We start from the raw sequence: 22,981 nt of genomic DNA, 5'->3' as shown, positions 1-22,981 counted from the left end.
GTCGGCGAAGATGTTAAAGTAAAACGTGAATTTTTTTTAGCAATAACATATAACTTGTCACACATTCCACATATAGATTTCAAGCATTATCAAATGGTAAAAACTAAAACAAACACGTACACATAAAACTAAAGAAAAACACTAAAACTAACTAGAAAATACACATTATCTATACTAAACATAAACCCCCATTCCGACCCCCACCCCGTCCAAACGTGCCAAATATACTTGCGGCATTGCCGCGCTGGATAGCAAGCGATAAATAAAGTAAATGAAATCACTATCTTGACCGCTGACGTCTGACTGAGCGACTGGCTTTTTCTTCGGCATTTGTTTGCAAATATGGGCAGCACGGGCGGACGCGAGTAGAATATACATGCTGAAGAGATACGATTCCACATTGTTTTTGACAGTACGCTATATCGCCGACCAGCACGCAAGGGCCTGACACTCTGATAGAGAAAGCGATTCCTATAAGAGGAAAGATAAAATAGTGCCATGCTTTGTCCTTATCACCGACCGGGTTTTTTTTTCATGGTCGGGTTATGGCAGCATAGGTAGGAGGCGATGGCGAAATACCGAAATTTATAAGAGTGAAAGAGAAAAAGGATTATGCTGCCATACATTAACCTGTCAATACATGAATATGTCTTTCTCTTACCCCTGATCGCTCGGTTTCATGTCTATAACTACTATACTATGTCTATACTAGCACGGCAGTCCATCTCGCTCTCACGGATGTATTGGTGGGATCGAGAGGGAATCGAGATCGAGTTCACGCAGTCGCTAGCGTAAATGTCATACGTCAACTCATTGAAGTCAGACTTACTGAAGATCAATTCTAATTTAACAATTTGTTATTGTTTTGACTGGTTTTGACACGACTTTGATAATCGTCTTGGTGATTGGCGCGCATGTCTCTACGACTTTCAGTTAATTTCGCATGCACCAATCAGTGAGCGATCTTCCAGCGGGCTTAGCACGGTAGCATTTCTATCGCCTGTCACCATGCCTGTCACGTTCTAACAAGTATGTAAGTGCGAAAGTGACAGGCATAGTGACAGGTGATAAAAATGCTACCGTGCTAAGCCCGCTGGTCGTGTCAAAGTTGTTAAATTTTAATCGGTCTCCCGCTATAAGAGCACCCTGACTTTAATGAACCAATATGAGAAAACCCAGTCCAATAAATATGTTATGCATCACGATAATCAGGCAACGAATTTAAGTAGACCTATAAAAAACAATTTTACGATCCCATTTTGACTTTTTGTCACCAACAAAAACGCTTTCAACCCACTTGAAATGTAAAGCAAGCAATTATCTTTCCCCAGTTAGTGTCAAAGCGAGCATATGTCGGTGGCGATAAAACGAAGCTTGAGTCTAAATTTGAGATAAAGTCAAGTGGGACTGTGAGAACTTTATGTCTTATCAGGCGCGGTAATTGGTGTTTCGGTGCCTTTAATTTTAGGCTAAGCGGGTTTTTAAGTAGCTAAAGTGTGACGTTTTTTGCAGAAAGAATTTATGTGTGTTATCTAAATACTCAAAAGTATCGACAGTTTTTAACTTCGTTAGTTTTGTGAAAAGGCCGCCTGAGAGTGAAAATGGACAGCGTTTAGGGCCGCCAAAGACAATTCACTAAGACAAGTAGTGAATATGCCGATATTTACACAAGATGTCATGTCATAAGCTGTCATTAAAACAAGTCAATTTTGCCCTTGAAATCTTCATGATATTAGATTTTTTAATTGTATTTTTTTATCAGTTATGCATTGATTGTTTTTTTGTTCAAATTGTTTTGTTTTTAGGGTTCCGTACCCAAAGGGTAAAAACGGGACCCTGTCTGTCTGTCTGTTACCAGGCTGTATCTCATGAACCGTGATAGCTAGACAGTTGAAATTTTCACAGATGATGTATTTCTGTTGCAGCTATATCATGTCTGTAAATTGTATGATAACTTGTGAAAGAGCTCTTGAGACCTACAGAATAATTTAGAATTTCTAAATTTGGATGTTAAATTTAATTTCAATTCCATCTGCAGCGAGTCACTAAAATGCAACTTGTGATCTTACTCTCAAACACCGCATCACCCTACTGGCATAAAGTTTGGATCCCAAACGGATGTCATTGGATTAGTAACTCGACTGTCGAGTAATTAAGTCCTCGCATTAAATAAAACGACCTGCATTAACTGAATTTACGACCTGAACGGAATCTTCTCTTTAGATCTTAAGTTTTGTTAAATAAGAATGAAAATGCATTGCATATTTTAGGCTATAACTTGAACGTTCCCTTGAATGCGTGAACGAGTAAATGTAGTCAAACGTAATCCTAATTATTTTGTCACTGTTTAATGTCACAGACATATTAGGTATCCAAAAAAGGTTCTTAGTCAGACAAATTGCGTACACATTTATTCAGCATTTTTAATTATTATTCTAAGCATCTGGCAGCTTGCTATCGGTACGAAAAAAAACATTCACATTAAAATTTCGCTGTCATCGCATGACAAATTGTTGCAAGTGAAACTCTTTATTCTTCAATTTAGTTATATCACCAGAATTCTTTTATGAATGTCAAAAACTACCACACGTTCCACATCACAGCCTCGAGAAGATACTGTCGTAAGAACTTCGGCGGGATTTATTTTTTCAAATACATAAAATCTTAAAGTTGTGTGTGTGACCTCAATTCTGATAACTATAACAGTTCCGTTTTCCGAAAACTCCCTAAACCATAATTCAAAAGCCAATATTTCATAGTCCATCATTTAAGTTGGCAGAAATAACCACAATTATCCACAAATCAAAAGGGAATTGGCGGCATACCATTAAGCTATTACGTACTGATCATAGCGCATCATAAAAATCCACTTGAAGGACGTAATGGGACGGACGGACGGACACGCCCGCGGCGAGGACGGTAATTAGGGTGGTGGTACACTAGACGGCGCCAACCAACTTGTGTTTAAGTGTCTATAAGCAATGATTCTTTAATTGTATAGGATGTAGTGTAAGAAAAAAACCGGCCAAGTGCGAGTCGGACTCGCGCACCGAGGGTTCCGTACTTTTTAATATTTTTTGTTATAGCGGCAACAGAAATACATCATCTGTGAAAATTTCAACTGTCTAGCTATCACGGTTCATGAGATACAGCCTGGTGACAGACAGACAGACGGACAGCGGAGTCTTAGTAATAGGGTCCCGTTTTTACCCTTCATCGTGTCGCCGAGTTTACTGCCGAAGAATTAAGATGACGCTGTTATGTGCCCTGATAAGTTTTGTGGTAAGTAAGTACCTACTTAACTGAATTGTCAAACTTCAAGTTTTTACAGCGAGATTTACAAGCGAATATAGACATCTATAATATTCGCTGACAGTATTACCTATATAAAATAATAAATATTGGACCTATTAATACCTAAAATACGAAATCAAAAAAAAACTACATATTTTCAAAACAACCACTTGAATCTTGGTTTATTCAATATCTATAGCATTAGGTAATCGGTGTTATTATTGGTGATTATATATTTATAATAATGTTTCAGTATAATTTCAAGTAACTTCTGCAGCGCTTGTGGCGATAAGAGCGTGAGACTTTCAATCCAGAGGTCTCTTCTTCCTACCCTTATCCCACGTTATGTAGGGTCGGCACAACATGTTTTTCTCTTCCATTCTCCTCTATCTTTCGTCACCTCAGCACTCACTCCTTTCTTTCTCATATCCTCTTTTACACAATCCATCCATCGCTTTTTGGGTCTACCATACGCTCTCCGTCCATCAACATTCATCCCTAACATTCTTTTGCCTATATGGCATTCATCCCTCCTCATCACATGCCCATACCACTTTCAATCCAGATGTCGCGGGTCCAAACCCCGGCTCGTGCCAATGATTTTTTCGGAGCATAAGCTACATAAGTACGAAAAAAAACATGTGACATTTATTTTGCCAGTCGCTTTTCGGTGAAGGAAAACATGGCGAGGAAACTGGACTAATCCCAATAAGGCCTAGTTTACCCTCTGGGTTGGAAACGTCGGATGACAGTCGCTTTAGTAAAAAACTAGTGCCTACGCCAATTCTTGGGATTAGTTGCCAAGCGAACCCCAGGCTCCCATGAGTCGTGGCTAAAAGCCGGAATAACGCGAGGAAGATGATATGATAATTTCTAGTAACTGTAAGTACTTACGAGAAATTATTACTAAGAATTCATAATCGAATGTGTCTTTTAAGATCTCTTAAATTTTATGACTTTCACACGTTGTAAGTTTCTTTATAACTAAAACGTTAAGTGGTTGAGAACATTTAGATAAGATCCCTAAATTTATGTTATGGCGTTATCATATCAAAAATAATTCACCGCGAATCACCTTGTCGGTAAATACTAATTGAATCATAGTCTCATGGAGTATTTACACAAAGTCGAGTGCTCGCTCCAGCCGCTCGCCCGTCACGGTAGCGCGAGTGTTGTTTTGACAGCTTATGTCAACAATAGTCGGAGTAAATTGTACACGACTGTGATGCGAGAGCGCAGGGATGTTCTATGTCTTAATATTTTGTGGAGATATTTAGTACTCTATAATGCTGTTTTGATAAAATCATAGGTAAAAAATTATTCCAAGTATTACGAATACTCATTTCAGCGCTACGATTTTTCACCAATTTAAAAAATGGGTCATTAGATTAGTTACGATACGACTGTCGCTATTATTGTTTAAACACTATTTATCTCAGTATTTTATAATGATATTTTTACAAAACTTTATATTTAACAAAACAAAATGTTTTTACTTTTAAGACAGGTAATACAGGTAGATCACAGATCATTTTCTATACATATAATGTGCAGAGTTTAGTGAAGTATAAACTATTATTTTAATGTCATACCTATTGACCTCGAACAAGTTTTTTGCCTTATAATAATTGTCAATTTATTAAAACCGCCATTAGTAACAACAAGATGATTTGCTAGCCACATCACTATTACATTAAACACTTGACAATAAGTGTATTTCAAATGATCGATGGACTATACCTACCTGCATTTAGTTAATCGTGTTTACACAGTTAACACTTAAATTTGACGTCTTAAAACCCGCGGGTGGCCAGCTACTGTTTGCTTTTTAACTGATTTGAACGCTCCTTAAAAAACTGGCCACGGCAATGTGCACTTTATGTCGTAGGAATAAAGATACATTTGGAGTGCGTTGAATTAAAATTTTGGTAGCCAAAGTGAAGTGTTTTCTTACTGAACGTGTGGGGTGATGTTTGATGAAATAATATCTTGTTTAAACAATACTTTGTCGAAAAATAATAGAGCTGATGCTTTTGGTGCACTCGGTATTAAAAGTGTTTGTTTTGCCCATCGGAGTTCTTTGCTCGTTTTTATTTGAGGGTTCCTCACTTCATAAATTATGTTTAAGTACTTAAGACCCATTCGAAATTATTCTGAAAAACACTGCGAATTTATTTCTATTAAATTTTTGTTACTTGTAGTGAATTCATCGGATAGTCTCATCGGAAGATTGGATCTGGATGTCGCCAGCATCATGCTGAGATGAGACCATTTCGGGGCACTTTCTCCTTCCTATGTTTTTCTGTTTTATATAATTTTCTCTTCTGTGTTTGTGCTTACGGATTAATTTCTATTATATTCTATTCTAATTGAGTAGGCAAGGGAGTTTGGTTCTGACCGCGGCCGGGGTCGGTTGTGTTCCGGGAGCCCTTTACAATGGCATTCGCAATTGCATCTTGTCGCCAGATGTTGACCGGACCGTGATAGTTTTTACCGACGCGAGCATCTAGATAGATATGCAGTTAACGTTTTTCTAGAATATCTGCTTATCTCGAAAAACGTGGGTTGGTTGTATGTGAAAGTGAAACAGTGAGTGGCAATGTTAACAGTGCAATTTACCGGTGAGATTTTTCCATTTCACGTCTTTTAAATAACGGTCCGTTCTTAACAGTGTTTGTAGGTACAACTACATTAGGTATTGTTGGGGTTAAGTTAGTTTAAAAGCAAACGACTTATTAGGCTACAAATTGTACGCCTGAGCCTTCCTCGGGAGTAGGCCTGTCGCATGGGGGTCCGCTCGGTGGTTTTTAGGGTTCCGTGCCCAAGGGGTGGAAGCGGGGCCCTGTTGCTGGGACTCCGCTGTCCGTCTGTCTGTCGCCGGCCTGTGTCTCGTGAACCGTGATGGCTGGACGGTTGAAGTTTTCACGGATGATGTGTTTCTGTTGCCGCTGCAACAGCAGATGCTGAGGAGTGCGGAGCCCTCGGTGGGCGGGTCCGGCTCGCACTTGTCCGGTGTTTTGAGTTTATCCCGAACGTGCAAGCCGACGGACGCGGGGGAGGGGGCTCAACGAACAAAGAACTTAACGAAACCATCGTATTATTACTGACTGCGAGTGGTCAACGTTACGCTTCAAAATTCCTTTTGCATTGTCTACACGATTTCCTGCATGTGCAGTCAGTGCTACAACATGTGCAGTGACAAAAAAAGGGTATCGCCACTTCACTACGCGGAATTAGAGGACTCTACCACTCAAAATTGATAGCTATGCAATTCAAGTAAGGTGCTATTTGTGTGTTTTTTTGTGGTGCTATTTGTGTATGAATTGTTTAAATGAGTGTTGTTTAAGTGACAACGTGCCGTCCTCTTGTGCTCGAAGTATGGGCATTTTGGTAGACTTAGTTTTTTATAATATAGGAGGCAAGCGAGCGGGGAGAATCGTATGATTGGGAATTGATGTCACAACGGCAAAACAATAAACAAGAGGATAAAATGCTACCTAGGACATCCTAAGACGCCCAAAACCTCATCTCTTCGAAGCCGCATAAAATATAGCTACAGAGCTCCATCCCGGAATCCACATTGAGGAGAAACTCGCTGAAACCCGTCTAAGCGAGGATCATATGACCAGAAAGGTCCTCAGTATAAACACCGGTCCGAAGAATCCCGGTAGACCCCTTCAAACTTGGATGTCTGTCATCAACAATGACCTAAAGAAAGCCCAAATCAACGACACGACGACCCAGAACTGAAGAGTGTGGCGAAGATTGACGAGGAGAGCCGACCCCAAATGAAATGGGACGTGGCTAGGCAAAGAGAGAGAGCTCCATCCCGGAATCCCTCTGAGTGGCTCAAATGGCAGACGATAAAGGCGAATTCATCAAAGCAGCAAGAGAAATATATCAACTGGACGATACCGACAGCGAATCAGACGAAGAAGAACCAACACCTCGAATCGACGAGCAAACGGCATCTCAAGATGATATTGGCCTCGCTTGGCACAAGATGTTACGAAGACCGAAACAAAAACGACGAGAAGCATATCACCAACGCTCTCCCTCGACGACATAACCTACCCCACCTACCTTCCAATATTGGCTTAAGGCTGCATAGCCGGCTGATTATAACTATCCCTTTCCCATCCCAGAGCGTGTCACTCCCCATAAAATTACGTCCCCTGGTATGCCGGCTAGTCCGGAGCAGGCATGTTCCTGGCTGGGTGTGGCGTCTCTTGTCTTGTCTTGTCTTGTATTCTATTCTAATTGAGTAGGCAATTAAATTTAGTATTTCACACTTCATATAAGATACGTTTTTCAAATATTTGCATAGACCACCAGCATAGTTCACGGATATGGATAACTGCCTCATTGTTCATATTACGTGAGGCAAATAAACAAGTTACTCATTCACGTTCTTTCTTTTCTTGATGGACTTGAGGGCGGTGTTGCCTGTAGCCAAATAAATGCTCTTAGAGCACGACGCTGTTCGGTGGTTGTAGTAGTTGTCTCGTAAAACCGATAGCTGGATTTTACGAGAAGCACGTGGACTACCGGCCGTTGACTCCAAAATGGTGGTTAAACACGCTTTGAGATTAATTCTCCATTCACTGCACACTACCACATTAGATTATTGTATAATAAAGCTATCGATATTACACTTTAAACAATATTAATGAGCAAAAAACAAAGGAATTAATCACGAAGCTACTATCAAGATGGCGTTCGAACCGGAAGTCCCTCATTCACGTTCATCTATTCGGATAGGAATGTAGGCATGAAATTGTGTACAGTCGCCATCAGATATATCGGAGCGACTAAGGCGCTCACAAACATCTGAACACGCCTCTATTGTCAGTGCGTTAGAGTGCGTGTTCAGATATTTTGACCACCTCGGCCGCACCGATATATCTGATGGCGACTGTACTATATGGGACATTCGCGGTGGTGGCTCGTAAGGATCGAGGAAAAAAATTTTAACTATTGTTCAGATTTTTTTTACCTCGAGGGAAAAAAATTGAACTATTGTTCAGATTTTTTTTTACCTCGATCCTTACCTTACGAGCGAGCTAAACTCCGCCTCCCATAGAAATAACCAATTAAGATGCATTTAGGATTTCTTATCTTAATAATTAAAAGGGTTAAAGCAGGTAATGACACAAACAATAGGTAGTAAGGACAGTTTATTAGTTGTTGTTTAGGCTAAGCTTCGCCTCCCCATAAATATAACCAATTAGGATGCATTTAGGATTCCTTATTTTAGTTTGCAAATGCCGGCCGTCACAAAGACAATGGGCGGCTATAAACTTTACCTGAGCTAACCTTTTTATCAACACCCACATTTTTAAGTGTCATGCTATTGGTTGTCGCTTTTATGTTATCGCCTGCGCGCCTGCAAGACGCTTAAACGATTTTAACCCTTAAGGTCCGTCACCGCGAATGTCCCGATAGTACTGTTTTTAAACAAATAGTAAAAGGCCTGATTCGAACAACGCATATAAGTTTTAACGCTGACAGATCATTATCGTATCGCTGTGACATCTTATAAGCCTTGTTTGAATAGGGCCGATAGTAACTTAATGTCGCATATTAAGGTACTATACTACTGTGATAAAGATGTTCGAATTTTGCTACGCCTTTGGCTAGAAAAAGAATAAAAAGTTTAAAGACAGTTATATATAAAGTTTAACGGGCAAGATAAATTATTTATAATTTTAAACTTCTTGATTTCTCATTAAAAATATTGGATTGTTTAAGTACAAAATAGGCAAGTAGTAACCTACCAGGACGTTTGACGCCTCGCTTATCCCGCAAAATTATCTCCACTTAATTCGCCGACGCAATCGATGGTATCAGATAAGGCAGCTGATTGAATAATAAACTTCTAACGAGACACGACTCGATCTAAACATGGCGGCGGCGGCCATCTTGTCCGCTTTGATGCACCGGCGCAATAAATCTCGCGCGGTCGTCAGTCCGACGACGTTGACGACGTATAATTTCAGAGTTCCCTGGAAGCTAGGTGTGGCGGTTCTTGTTTTTAGATCAAAAGGGAGGAATTGCTGTACAAAGGCAAGGCTAACGAGATATCTTATTTTGTGCGTCATCATCATCATGTACCTATATAAGAACCAGGGACCGGCCCGCTATCCCTTATCGGGGTTTTATAAGGGTATTGCATAAGGCTTAACTCACCATACCCTTTGCCAGACGAAACCCTTTGTTTTGGTTTTTAAAACCCTTATATAAAGCTACCACATTTGAGTAATCGGTAGCCCAAATACCCTTACAAAACCCTTATCATCCGCTCACCAACACCTTGCATATTGCTTATAAGGGTTAGCCTTATAAAGGGCTTCCCTTTTAGCATATAAGCGTGCTAATTTAAGTCGTCTACCTTGTTCATAAAGCACACATTACTTCGAATCCGAGCGATTGTCGGCGGCGACGGCGGCGTTCTTTGACTAGGCACGTATTTTCTTTCCTTTTCATACACTACCGTAGATATATACTAATCCTGTCTCTTTCACACAAAGGGAAACCTTTATAAAAAGCGCTTAAAGATAAGGGTAACCCTTATTAAGAGCTAGCCTTATTTTTGGTTAGCTTTTCGGTAAGGGTTAGTCAAAGGTAAGGGTATGAATGGGCTTGCAGTTCAAAAGGGAAAGTCTTTCAATGTGTTAGCCGTGTTTAAGTGTCGCCCATTGAAAGGGTTTTATCGCGGAAAGGGTTGTCCGGTCCCTGATAAGAACTGAGCCCTGTTTATCAAAAGCGTGCTTGTAATACAAGCGGAAGTCCCTTTCTAACAAAAGCTGTCAAAAAGCGAGTTCCGCTTGTATTACAAGCTAGAAGCTTTTGATAAACATGGCACTGGGCTGGTTAATAGAATAATCCATACTAATATTATAAATGCGAAAGTCTGTCTGTCTTTCTGTCTGTGTGTTTCTCTTCCCGCTTAAACCGCTGAACCGATTTAGATGAAATTTGGCATAGAGATAGGTTGAGTCCCCGAGAAGGACATAGTATAGTTTTTATCCCGAAAATCATCCCTTAAGAAAGTGAAAATCGGGGTGGAATTGAGATAATTAACGAAGTGCCTGCTTATTTGTGTGCATAATATGCTCAAATTTAGATTGCTATGAGATTTTTTCCAGGCGCTATTCTTACTCTTAGCTGCGGTTACTAAGTCCACGCAGACGAAGTCGCGGGCAAAAGCTAGTGTCTATATAAGTATGTCAGTCCTAGTGACCTCTTTGATTGAATGATACGACAAGAGGTTTATTTTCTTTGGCCAATGTAAGTTTTTCACTTCCAAAATATTTCTTAGAACACAACGTTTACACTCACTTGAATTACATGTCGCCAATAGCGATTAAAATTGGCATGTTGTAGAAGGTGTTTCAATAAAAATAAATAATAATATAAATAATAACATAACAGCAAACTTCTCCAAAGGGCCTCTACGTGTTGGATCTGTATCCCCACGCACGCCTATCAAATGACCGGGCTGTATATACCCGTGAGTTTATAAGAGATACAAATAATAATATAAATAATACAAATTCATAATATAAATTCATGTAGATTAGTCTAGCATAATTTATGATGTAATTTCATATTATGAGAGTAAATATTTAATCTAATCTAATCTAATTTATTTTCCCTTGTGTGCTTCAAAAGTTTATTAAAATCAAATCAATAATTTACAATATTTTTTATTTAAAATGTTATAGGAGTAAAATTAAAAACATTTTAAATAATTATGAACTAACTAAAACACGTCGAGAACACTTAAATAACTACCTTTGATATCATAAATCATTACCTACTAAGAATGCTACATAAATATTGGTAAAATATAAGTCTCTTAAAGCAATAATTATTAAACCATTTTTAATTTTTGACAAAGATTTATAAGAAAGAAAAAAACTATTTTTTATACATGCTTTCCTTTAACTTCTTCTTTTCAATTTTGATGTCCTTTTTCAGGGTACACCATAATCTGGAATGAAAAATGTAATGCATTCAAAAACCTCCTAAAAATGATAAGTAATATTGACATTACTTTATATCTTCGTGTAGGTACCTATATTAGTATTTTCATCAGATCACCACAGCGATGATTTTTATCTCCGCGACTGACCTCAGAATTCTGCCACAACTTAGATAATATGGGGTAAGGAAGACTTCTCGCCGTATATTGATTATGCAATTTTGTTGAGATTTCGAAACAAGGAGTTAATATCTCCAAAATTTATAATCTATCGCTTTTGAGGATAATCCCTTCCCCTCCCTTCCCTCCCTTCCCTTTGAGGCTAAAGTAGGAAACCTCGAAAAGACTGGAGAAGAATGAAGAATTAATTAATTAATTACAAGAATCAAAATAAACGGCCGAACAACCATCCGGACATAATATAGATTATGGTATTGATAGAAATTATTATATACCTTAGAGTACAGAAGTAAAAGATCTCGACAAGGTTGAGGAAGGAGAACCCGAGGGAAAGTATCAGCAACCCTCTGCCGTTAATAAAAACACTGTATTATCAGCATTAGCTGATAAATTTGGAATTGCTTGTGAAAAAATCTCACCTGAAAGTACAGAAGTAGAAGATCTCAGCGAGGCTGAGGAAGGAGAATCCGAGAAACAGTCCCAGTAACCCACCGCAGTTGGCCAGGAAGTCCGTCAATCCGAAAAGCTCAGAACGTCGCATTGATACGAATCGGGGCTCTTTAAAGTAAATTTCCAAGCGTGAATAACTGCAATATAATATAGTAATAAATTTAATACTTGAATAGTTTGTTAGGTCCCATTTTAGCGTCCAAATTTGTTTGTCGTATGGCGCCTTCTTTTTTATGTACTGTGTTGTGGCCACGTTGTGGCGTTAAATAAATGTATTTTCTTTCTTTCTAAATAAGCAGTAACTATAAGTAAGTAAGTAAGTAAATATTCTTTATTGCACCAAAATTATACATTTTACATACATGTAAAAGTACAAAGAAATATTTAAAGAAAAAATAGAACCAGTTAACAACAGGCGGTCTTATCGCTAAAAAGCGATCTCTTCCAGACAACCTTTGGGTAGCAGGAAATGTAGAACTCATACAAAAGTCAACAGGTAGTGCAAAGAGCTTAAATATGGAGACTATTAAACACAAACACACATACTACAATTACTACTTATACATATAAGTATTAAAACGAAACCTAACACACAAATAAATATACAATACAATATATATATATATATATAATATATATTTATACAAGCATATATACAATATATAAAATGGCAACTTAAGGCAGAGATAGAAAGTATAGTTTTAGCTGATTTTTGAATATGGGGAGAGATTTAGCTAATCTTAATTCTACTGGTAAAGCATTCCACAGCCGAACAGCCCGGAAGGTAAAAGAGCTATTATAAAATTTAGAAGTAGATGAGGGAGAAGCAAGAATATGAGTCTGAGAACATCTGATAGAAGAGAGATACTTGAAACGCTCTTTGAGATAAGGTGGTGTAGCGGGGTTAAAGAGAATGCCATAGAGAAGGGCGAGAACATGAGAGTCACGGCGAAGACGAATAGGAAGCCACTTGAGCTGAGAACGGAACTGTGACACATGGTCAAATTTGCGCAGACCAAATATAAACCTTATACCGAGATTCTGGAGGCACTCGAGCTTATTCAGCTGGTCCTCCGTAAGGTCCAGATAGCAAATGTCGGCATAATCTAATATGGGCAATAAGAGGGATTGAGCTAGCGCAATCTTAGTGGCGTAAGGCAAGAAATTACGGAGTCTGCGGAGTGATGCAGTTGCAGCAAACATTTTCCTGCTAACCTCATTCACCTGAGGTACCCAAGAGAGACTCTGGTCCATCATGACACCGAGATTCTTTACCTGGAGAGAGTAGGGAATCTGAATACCGTCAAACACAATGGCAGGTAGAGAACCTAAATCAATCCGGGCAGTGAGCTTTGAGCTACCTATGACTATAACCTGAGTTTTAGTAGGGTTAACCTTGAGACCGTAACGTTTACTCCAATTTAAAATACTCTCCAAGTCAGTGTTCATGGCGCAGATAGTCTGTGATAGATCGGTAACAGAGCCCTGAGAGTAGATTTGAAGGTCGTCAGCGTAAAGGTGGTAGGAGGACAAAATATTGGAAGTGATAGAGTTTATGACTATAGGTAGTTAAATTATAACTAAAATTGACTTAGTGACAGTCGATGAATTTAATTCTTTTACAGCAGCAGTAATTGTTAAATCTGTTTTACAAACATACACGGGAAGAGCAATGTCAAAAAACTTAATAATTTTATAATATTTACCCAAAATCATGGAGGTGAATTCATTATAAATTATAATATTTAGTAACGTTTCGCTTATGAAGTCTATAGAACAATTTTAACTAAGTGGGTGCTAAAAATGTGTTGCATTTTACAATAAAATTTAGACGACAGTTGAATTTAGTCGACGCCATAGAACTTTTTTTAGTAGGTATGATTATTTAAGCAAAAATGCATAGGGAGGCATTAGACAGTAATACAGACTTCGCATATTTTTAGTTAGTAAATACAATTTTCATTGATATTTTGCTGATGAAAATAGTTTCAAACATAAGAAACAGTTAGTGTGCCATTTATGGTGTACTTTGTAGTATCTATGATTATTAAAATAAATTTGTACCACATAATAAAATAATACTCACTTGTAGTTGTCTGATATAGTGTAATCATATTTTTTGTTCATAGCTTTTATATGTTTTTTGATATCAAAGTTTGTTTTAAGTATTTCCGCATCGTAATGAATACTGTCGCATGACGGCAAACAATTGCATTTGCTCTGCTTTAGTTTATTTGATGCTAAATCATCTGAAATAATAATGAGATTTAGTTTCGAATTAGCTGTAACTGTAGCCACATAATTACTAATGTAGTTTTATAAGTGTCTTGTAACTAACAATTTATGGATCTCAGCTATCTGAAAATAAATAATTTTTATTTTTAAATATTTATTATTATAATGGGTACTTTTGATAAGAACTTACCTTGTGCCTTTTCAACGCACCGTCTTTGCTGCGCTGTGCATATTTCTGAACTGTTATGATCTGTAATAATATATTTAAATTACTGCTTCAAAAATAGACTTCCGTAATGTACAACCTTCTACAATATGACTTTAGAGGTTAAGAAATCGCCTTTTCATACAAATGTAGTCCTCATTTTCCTCTTTGGATATTAACATTATTAAAAATATTTTGACACAGTTTGTTGTATATCAACATGAATCTTTAATTATTATAAGAGAAATTAGTATGAAATCTGATTTACGCTCCGAATTTTTACACAAATAAAACAATATATAAAAAGTCAAACATAGGGGCATAGCTATAGTTAATATACATCAAAATATGTTAATAATTTTCCATAATGCCAATATCCAGAGGAAACTAGGGACTACGTTTGTACGGAGAAGCGGCCGAAGTGTATCCTCTTCTTTTATACTACGTCGGTGGCAAACAAGCATACGGCCCGCCTGATGTTAATCAGTCTCCGTAGCCTATGTACGCCTGCAACTCCAGAGGAGTTACATGCGCGTTGCCGACCCTAACACTCCTCACCCTCGTTGAGCTCTGGCAACCTTACTCACCTTAACCTTTTCTTAATAAAGATTTCAAAACATAGTACTTACGCGGCATGTGATACCAGACACAACCGCACCGCTTGTAGGTATACAGCGACAGGCACTCCAGTCGGCAGTTATCCGGAGTGTACGTTGCGAAGTACTGGAGCTTGCGGTCTTTGGGGAAGTAGCACTGACGCCTGTAGTCCAAAAGTTAGTTTTACAAGGGAGCAAAGTTGCTGTTTACCCCTCGTGCTAATATTGAGAATCGAGCAAGACAAAGAACGAACGAAGCGTTGCCAGAGTTTTAAGGCATGAGAGGTGAAACATTTCTGAGTGACTTATTTAATGTTTACTACCACAACTTTCCAATCTATCCATATTCCTAAATGTAGGTACATACATAATATTTATACTATAGAATGCACTTTCGTAACCGCAACAATATTTTTATTTGCTGTTTACAAAACAAGTTCTTATATTAGTTAAACTCACTGTTCAGATTTGTAGTGCATCAAGCTTTCAGATGTATTAAGGATGCTGAACTTCAAAGCCAAAGAGGTGACTTGATCAGGGATGGCTGCGTAGTAGTACAGCGAAGCCTGGGGCATGTCAGCAGGATGCTGGAGATAGATCTGGAATGAAGCAATGGTCAGTTAGGACTATGTGGGCAAGATTTTCGGATTATAAGAGAACAATTTCGGATCCTTCCTTTCACTTTGCTTAGCTTATCTTAGGCCTCTTAGTGTACGAGTGCAACATATCCGTCCTAGTTCCCCGGCTAGGCGGAATACCTAAATGCATTACTCCACGTTAAAAAAGGCCCTTTGGTCTGCTATGAAATTTAGATCGTCATTCACTTGCCCGTTCACTTCTTCGTCTGTGAATTCTTCCATGTAGTCTGTCGCCCGTTATCTCATTTATCTCATTATGTTGTATCGCCCGTCATATCATAACTCACATCTGTCATTTTCATTTCGTTTGTCACATAGTCCATCACTTTTTCCTTGGTTGTTATATAATGTGCCTCTCAATTCGCCACATCGTATGCCCAATATGCCCATACCATGGTAGGCGATGATTTTAATTTTAGTTAGGAATACTGACCACCGTCATACCTAATTGTTTCAGTACAACATATCCTGGGTATGTTTGAAGTCAATACTTACTTTCCAGCCATTAGACAGACTATTGCAAGACTCGTCGACATCTGTTGCGTTTTCAACGAGTAAAATTTCGAGATCCGGTCGCGCACCATTTTCCTGGAAAAATTGCATCAAAAATAAATGACCAGTTTACGATTATTATGATATCATCTACGATGTGCTTTTGTTTTTGAATATAACAAGAATAGTTACTAATGTCATAAGGATTTTTTTAAGTATATTTTTTTCTCTCAGGCTGTAAAGTACAGATAAGTATTTATTATTTAATTTAAGTTTTAATTGTTAATAGATAAGATGTCATATACAGGAGATATCGAACCAACAGTTGCCCATTTCGAGCATACAATATGATCATAAAACTACTAACTACTGTGTACTAGCTTACTGACTAACTTATAATTATGAAACTGTTGATTCCAGAAAAAACTCATTTAGGTTGTTAAATACATTTTCAATCAACCAGTTTTTTTAACTTAAATTTAAAACGATTCCTCTCTAACATTTTTATTTAGGAATACTATTAGTCACTATCTATGTGTTTGTTGCTGACTGTACAACAACTATTTAGTACTGTTTTCTCTATAAGTTATGATATTTTACTACGCATAACTTTATGCATATGCAGAAATGTAGGTGAGGTAGGTTTCTGCATGGCGCTAAATATTATCGAATGTTAGATATCCTCATTTTTGAAAGGACAGTTAAATTTTTGTCTAACCTGGCCACGCCGTGGATACTCTTCTGAATCATCCTCTACTTTTTTTGCTTTTCTTCCTTTTGTCTTTTTCTTTTTTCTTTTAGATATTGGACTCGAATATCCAGAAATAATATTCCATTTATTTGCTGGGGTTGATGCATTCAGATAGTTGTACTCATTTTGAATGCTAAAAACATCCAACACCATAAATTTGATATTTGTAAAATAAAATAAATAACGTTTACGTGAAACATTCTTTTAGTTTGGTCTTCAATCTAAGTCTATATCTTAAATCACCTTTGCTGAAGCTAAACTCAAAACAGCCACCCATTAGGTCTCACAAATTTTAAGGCGTCACGGAATATCTTTTCGGATATGGTGAAAACTCTTTGACAAAAACTGTTGAGACTTCTCAATATAGGAAGATATGGAAAAATAGGGTGGGGTATCTCCAACAGTTGGACACTGTGAACTTGTAAATAAATAAATAATATATATTGCAAAGTGTACCTGTTAGTTTTGAAAATGTCATCATAGGACAAAGCGTTGAAGTTAAAGCACACGCCTTCGCTGGTGAGAACTTCTTTAAAGTACTCCCCACATCGCACCGGCTGACCTCTCCATGTACAGGAAAGCATCACTTCTTCTACATCTGGTGACATCTGTGAATACAATGTACAGTCAGCTGCAGAGGGAGGTGAACCAACTGCAAACAAATTTCTATGCAGGGGGGGGGGGGTCACCTCTCTCTGCAGCTGACTGTAAGTAGCACTTAGGACGATTCACTAAATTATGGGATAATCTTACACAAATCGACCTACAACTCCTACAAGCGTATTCTGATTTTAATAACAGGTTATGAATGAATCCGTCAGTATATTAAAACGGATCACCCGCGTATTTTAAGTCGAAAAACGCGCGACATGTTTCACTGTGTACCGAGGAGTGTCGAGGAGGAACCCGTTTTGATATATTTATATCTGTGTCTCACCTGCCAGGCGTGTGTCACTCCGCGTCGCGCGCCCGTCACCAGATCTGGTGTCGCAAATATGTCTAAAGCAAGTAAACACTGCATTGCAGCTGGTTGCAAGAACAATGACAAAAATGCTGACTACACATAAGTAATATGTAATATGTCCAATCGGCAACGTTTAAGCCCGGTTGTTATACCTAAATAGGCGGGTTTTGTTATACAGTGAGCCTTCTGTACGTAGTAGGTACTATTATTTATTCTGTGGTCTCACGGAAGTTTATTTGTTATTAGAATCCGTCAGTATCAAAACAGTTTCAACAACCAGCAATGTCAATTATGATACTGGCAGATAATATTCATAAGTAATTAAGATTTAATTCATAACCTATTATTAAAATCAGAATATGCCTACGCCTACTACTGAATGATGTTATTGATATAAAGTTTATCATTTAAATATTTTTAAGGAAAAAAGATTACTTACGTGTACTATATTATTCACAAGCGATTCATTTGATTTATTTCGAGGCGTCAAGTATCTGTAAAAGTTTTCACAAACCAGGAAAGCATCTTCAAGTAATATTCTTTCCTCCTCCTCATTAACCATTGATGAAAATAACGCTCTGAAAAAAATTACAATACAACTTATTCCAAAGAAACAAAAAAAAAACAAGTTTTTCCTTAAACTAATTTTTATCAAGCAGTTACGTCTGCAAACGAAACTGGAAATTTTAAGGAAAAACTTAAAAATTTACCGCTTTGGGCAAAATACGAACTTGCGACCTTTTGAAATATCGGTCCAATATTAAAAAAGAAAAAAAAAACAAGTTTTCCTTAAACTAATTTTTATCAAGCAGATACTTCTGCAAACGAAACTGCAAATTTTAAGGAAAAACTTAAAAATTTACCGCTTTGGGCAAAATACGTACTTGCGACCTTTCTAAATATCGGTCCAATCGTTTTTAACCAACTGAGCTACCGAAGCTTACCGCTTACCACAATGCATGCGAATTTTCTTACAATCTTGCGCGAAGCGGTAAATTTTTCAATTTTCCCTTTAATTTTAAAATTTACTGTAACCCTTCCAGAAAATGCCACAAGTAAAGATAGACTTACTCTTTATCGATATTGTTATTGATTTTGCGCCTTTTTCCATACTTTACAAATTTTTCCGTGTACCTATAAGCCGACGTTTTGCATTTCCACTGCGGACATATTGTAATGGATGGGAATGGTACCTGTAACATAAATGTAAATTTGCACACAATATTACACTGAAATAAATACCATTTACTAAAGCAAAACTGAACAAGCCCTCCAGTGGAGGAGCCTGGATTCGAACCGACGTCTTCACCTTACGCGGCTAACGCCTTCCTCTAAACTACCCAGCCACGTAGCCATATGGCGTTTCTTACAAAAGAACCACTTCCAATCGATGCTGGGAGCTATCACTAATATACTCGTCTGGCAAAAGCAGTAATAATTAAGTTTATCGATAAGTATAGGAACCCTAGCTGCTCGCACTATAGCACCTATACTGAACACCTGGTCGGGCTAAGTGGGTTAATTTTGCACCCGAAAATCCGATAACTGAAAAGACTTACTACGCCGACAGGAATTATCATCTCGTTAAACGACACGATGACAGGGCTGTACTACCACTTATGCCAAACTGGTTCAATCAGGATGAAGCACAGGATGACACTGGCCACGAACGTTTGGACCCAAAACACTGACTTACTTCATTAATCATCATTTCGTTGAACGACACGATGACAGGGCTGTACTACCACTTGTGCCATACTCGTTCGTTCAGGATAAAGCACAGGACGACACTGGCCACGAATGTTAGGAGTTAGGACACAAAACACTGACTTACTTCTCCGACAGGAATCATCATCTCGTTGAACGACACGATGACAGGGCTGTACCACCACTTGTGCCACACTCGTTCGATCAGGATGAAGCACAGAATCACACTGACCAGGAATGTGAGGACCCAAAACACTCTGAAACCAAATTGTTAATACGCTATTACACGCGAAACGTCCCTTACCATACGGTACTTGATCGTGACGTCACGATCAAGTTGAAGCTGTCTCGAAGTATGGAAAACAAGAACATCGCGATTTTGAACGTGAAACATTGTGTTCATACAGCCGTAGGTAATAAAAGAACTTTGAATCTTTGATGATTGAATCTTGTATTTCCATTTATTCATGTCCAAGTATTTGTGACAAATAACTAATTTACTATTTATTTTTCTGTGGGACGTATGTAGTTTGTAGTCCTATAATATTTATCTATTTAACTAATACATATTTTGCTATAAAATATAACATTTTTATGACAAACGAAATAGTTGTAGTATGTGGCTTGACAAAATTGTGTTAGCTTGGAAGTGCACCATTATATGCCAAAGGTTGCTGCAATCTAGTAAAAATGTTGATCAAGCAAGCCAAGAAGGGCTTTATTTTTCTAGATAGGAATTTTCAGTTGGGTTAAGGATGATAGTGTATAAAATTATTAATTATTCAGAGCCCACTGTGTCCCACTTCCCACAGCTGGGCAAAGGCCTCCCCCCTCTTTTTTTACTCGTCTCTGTTTAGTGCTATATCTGGCCAGCCTCTCAAAAAGAAGTCCAAGTTATCCCGCCATCGCCGACGAGGTCTGCCGGGTCCCCGGTTAGACTCGTGGGGCTCCCACTCCGTGGTTAACTTGGCCCACAAGTCGTCCGGCATTCGGCAATGACCAGCCCAGTCCCATTTCAACTAAGCCGCTATTTACTACGCTTAGTGTATAGTATTACGTGATTATGTTTCAGTCTTTCAGCTATATTGGCAATATCGAGCCATATATATATATATATTACATAATATATGGCCATATATGATATATATATATGTATGATATATGGGACTGAGGGATTAGGCTTGAAATGTCTTTGATGGCTAGTACATGAAGAGCAACGATAATTAAGTTTATCACTTCATTACCTGTCACTTCATTCTGCCCCCTAAAATCCAAATATAACATTAAAGAATGCTGAGGAACTTACGGCATTGTTAGCTTGATTTGCTTTATAGGACAAGTTTTAGAAGACCATAACAAAACCTACTTCTCTACAACTGTAAGTCCGACTTCGGTGATGTACCGCAGGCCGTGGAGGGTGGTGTTCTTCGCGAAGTCCAGGACCAGGTCTATGATGAGGAGTTTCTGCCGCTTTTTCCTTTGCTTCCTGATGCACACCTTCCCGAACTCCCCGGCTACACCCTCTTCTTCTCTGAAATATTTATCATTGTCGTCAGCTTGTATTCGCTTACTGCACAGCTGTACTCTTATCAATGAAGTTAAGCCTACGATCAATATATGGAAATAACATGTAATATAATAAATTAAATAAATATTTATTATTCATTAATTAATTAATTTTTCTATTGACGTGTATTTCATTTTATGTTGACGATCATTATGAGATATCTTGCTTAGCCGTATTGACATTGTTTTTCTCATTTTATTTTATTTGACATTGTTAAAAATTTAATTAATTAATTAATCGATTGCTTTTTCAAATGGTTTTTTAATTGTGTATTGTTTTTGTATAATTATAATAAATTGTTATTTTCCACTTGACGATCATAATATAAATTCGTATAGATTAGTGTAAAAATAATTTCTATTGTAATTTAATATTATGAAATAAATAAATCTAATCTAATCTAATCTAATAAGATCATAGGCTTGTCTTCTTAATAAGAGTGTAATACAGACCACAGATTAACTAAGCGCGGGCTTATAATATTTTTGAATATTTTCTTTATTATGATTAATTTGATTTAAAAAAAAACTTTGTAGAGCCTGCCCACAGTCTGGCTAAGCTAAAGCACAGACTTTGCAGCGATAGTGTGGAATGTGTGCCGAATTAAAAAAAAATTGGCGTTTATCGTTTCACTGTCGATTTCTTTGACGAATTGAGCTTAACAGTGACACCGCCCGCGTTGGTGCTGCAGCAGTAACGTTTCAGCAGTAATGCTTCTGAAACCACTATCCCAATGTACATTTACTTTTTATTAAAGACTACGAGTAGAACATCTATATAGGTAACTCAGAAACCAATATTTGTGTTAAACACATATAAATATCTGGACGTTTGGAAAATTGGACGTACAGGGAGTGGACGTTCGGGGAAATGGACATTCAAGGCCAGAATGATCCTGGAGCTAACCTAAGAGGCCATCAAAAGAAGGAGTTACAAAAATAAAAAAGTATAAAAGCTATAACTTACTCCATCTCTGGACACAACTGCTCACCCTTCCCGTATATTTGCAACTGAATTTCCGTAAATGCGCTTATAAGTAATTGGGTCAAAAGCCACTTCTAATTAGCTTGGACAGTGACAATGTTTGTTGAACGAATTAATTAAGAGCCCTGGGGGCTGTATGTCATGCAAATAATATGCATTAGCTCGCACCTGCGAAGGGAAAGATCACAGTGACGGCGCGGCGCACCCTGTGTCAGTGTGGTGGAAATAAACATTCATTAAAAAAACCGGTCACGTGCGAGTCGGACTCGCGTTCCAAGAGTTCCGTACATAACACAATTTAAACAATGTATTTTTTATGTGAAACGTGAGTGAAATGTCTTAAAAAAACCCGGGTCGGATCAAAAACTAAGTAATTAAGTCCGACTCACGCTTGACTGCACATTTCTAATAGGTTTTCCTGTGATCTGTAAGTAAAGAGCTATTTTTAAAGATTTTTTTCAAAATTTTAGATACAGTAGTTTCAGAGATAAAGGGGGGGAATGGTCATTTTTTGCCTATTTTCTTGAATAACTTCTAACCTGTTTTTCCTAAAATTATAAAAAATATATATTTAAGATTCTTCATTTGATAATTATGTAACACGATATAGTTTGAAAAACTTTATTTTTTTTATTTTCTCAATTAGCCCCCAAAAGTGGCCCCCGTGTTTAAAATTCATTTGTTTACGTTACATGTCCGTCTTTGGGTCACAAACTTACATATGTATACCAAATTTCAACTTAATAGGTCCAGTAGTTTCGGAGAAAATAGGCTGTGACAGGCGGACAGACAGACAGACAGGCGCACGAGTGATCCTATAAGGGTTATTAAGGGTTTACCTTTTGAGGTACGGAACCCTGAAAATTATTATGTAAAGATACGTTTACATAATAATCGATGTTTTTTTAACATAGATAAATACCATAGTGAA

General features: G+C 37.7%; 1 protein-coding gene across 1 annotated transcript; it reads right to left on the bottom strand.

Annotated features, from left to right (window-relative positions):
* Window positions 1-11,153: 11,153 nt before the first annotated feature.
* On the bottom strand, window positions 11,154-22,146 carry LOC134743742 (pickpocket protein 28-like). The gene is made up of 14 exons (XM_063677377.1): window positions 22,033-22,146; window positions 20,866-21,030; window positions 19,627-19,756; window positions 18,864-18,985; window positions 18,232-18,370; window positions 17,285-17,436; window positions 16,796-16,961; window positions 16,081-16,173; window positions 15,407-15,546; window positions 14,981-15,111; window positions 14,337-14,396; window positions 13,998-14,160; window positions 11,881-12,048; window positions 11,154-11,290 (listed from the first exon to the last, which is right to left on the bottom strand). The coding sequence occupies exons 1-14, from the start codon at window positions 22,035-22,037 to the stop codon at window positions 11,218-11,220; spliced, it is 1,707 nt and encodes a 568-aa protein (XP_063533447.1). The 5' UTR covers window positions 22,038-22,146; the 3' UTR covers window positions 11,154-11,217.
* Window positions 22,147-22,981: the final 835 nt, after the last annotated feature.

This window comes from Cydia strobilella, chromosome 8, assembly GCF_947568885.1.
Source record: "Cydia strobilella chromosome 8, ilCydStro3.1, whole genome shotgun sequence".
In the NCBI taxonomy this organism is placed as follows: Eukaryota; Metazoa; Arthropoda; class Insecta; order Lepidoptera; family Tortricidae; genus Cydia; species Cydia strobilella.
Note: the sequence above shows the minus strand (reverse complement) of the source record. Positions and strands in the feature narration are given on the sequence as shown.

Excerpts from the sequence above, each read along its gene's own strand:
- LOC134743742 (XM_063677377.1), bottom strand. Across the intron at positions 18,986-19,626 it reads TGATGATTCCTGTCGGAGAA|GTACCATTCCCATCCATTAC; the intron begins GTAAGTCAGTGT and ends TTTATGTTACAG. Across the intron at positions 14,397-14,980 it reads TGTCTGGTATCACATGCCGC|ATCATAACAGTTCAGAAATA; the intron begins GTAAGTACTATG and ends ATATTATTACAG.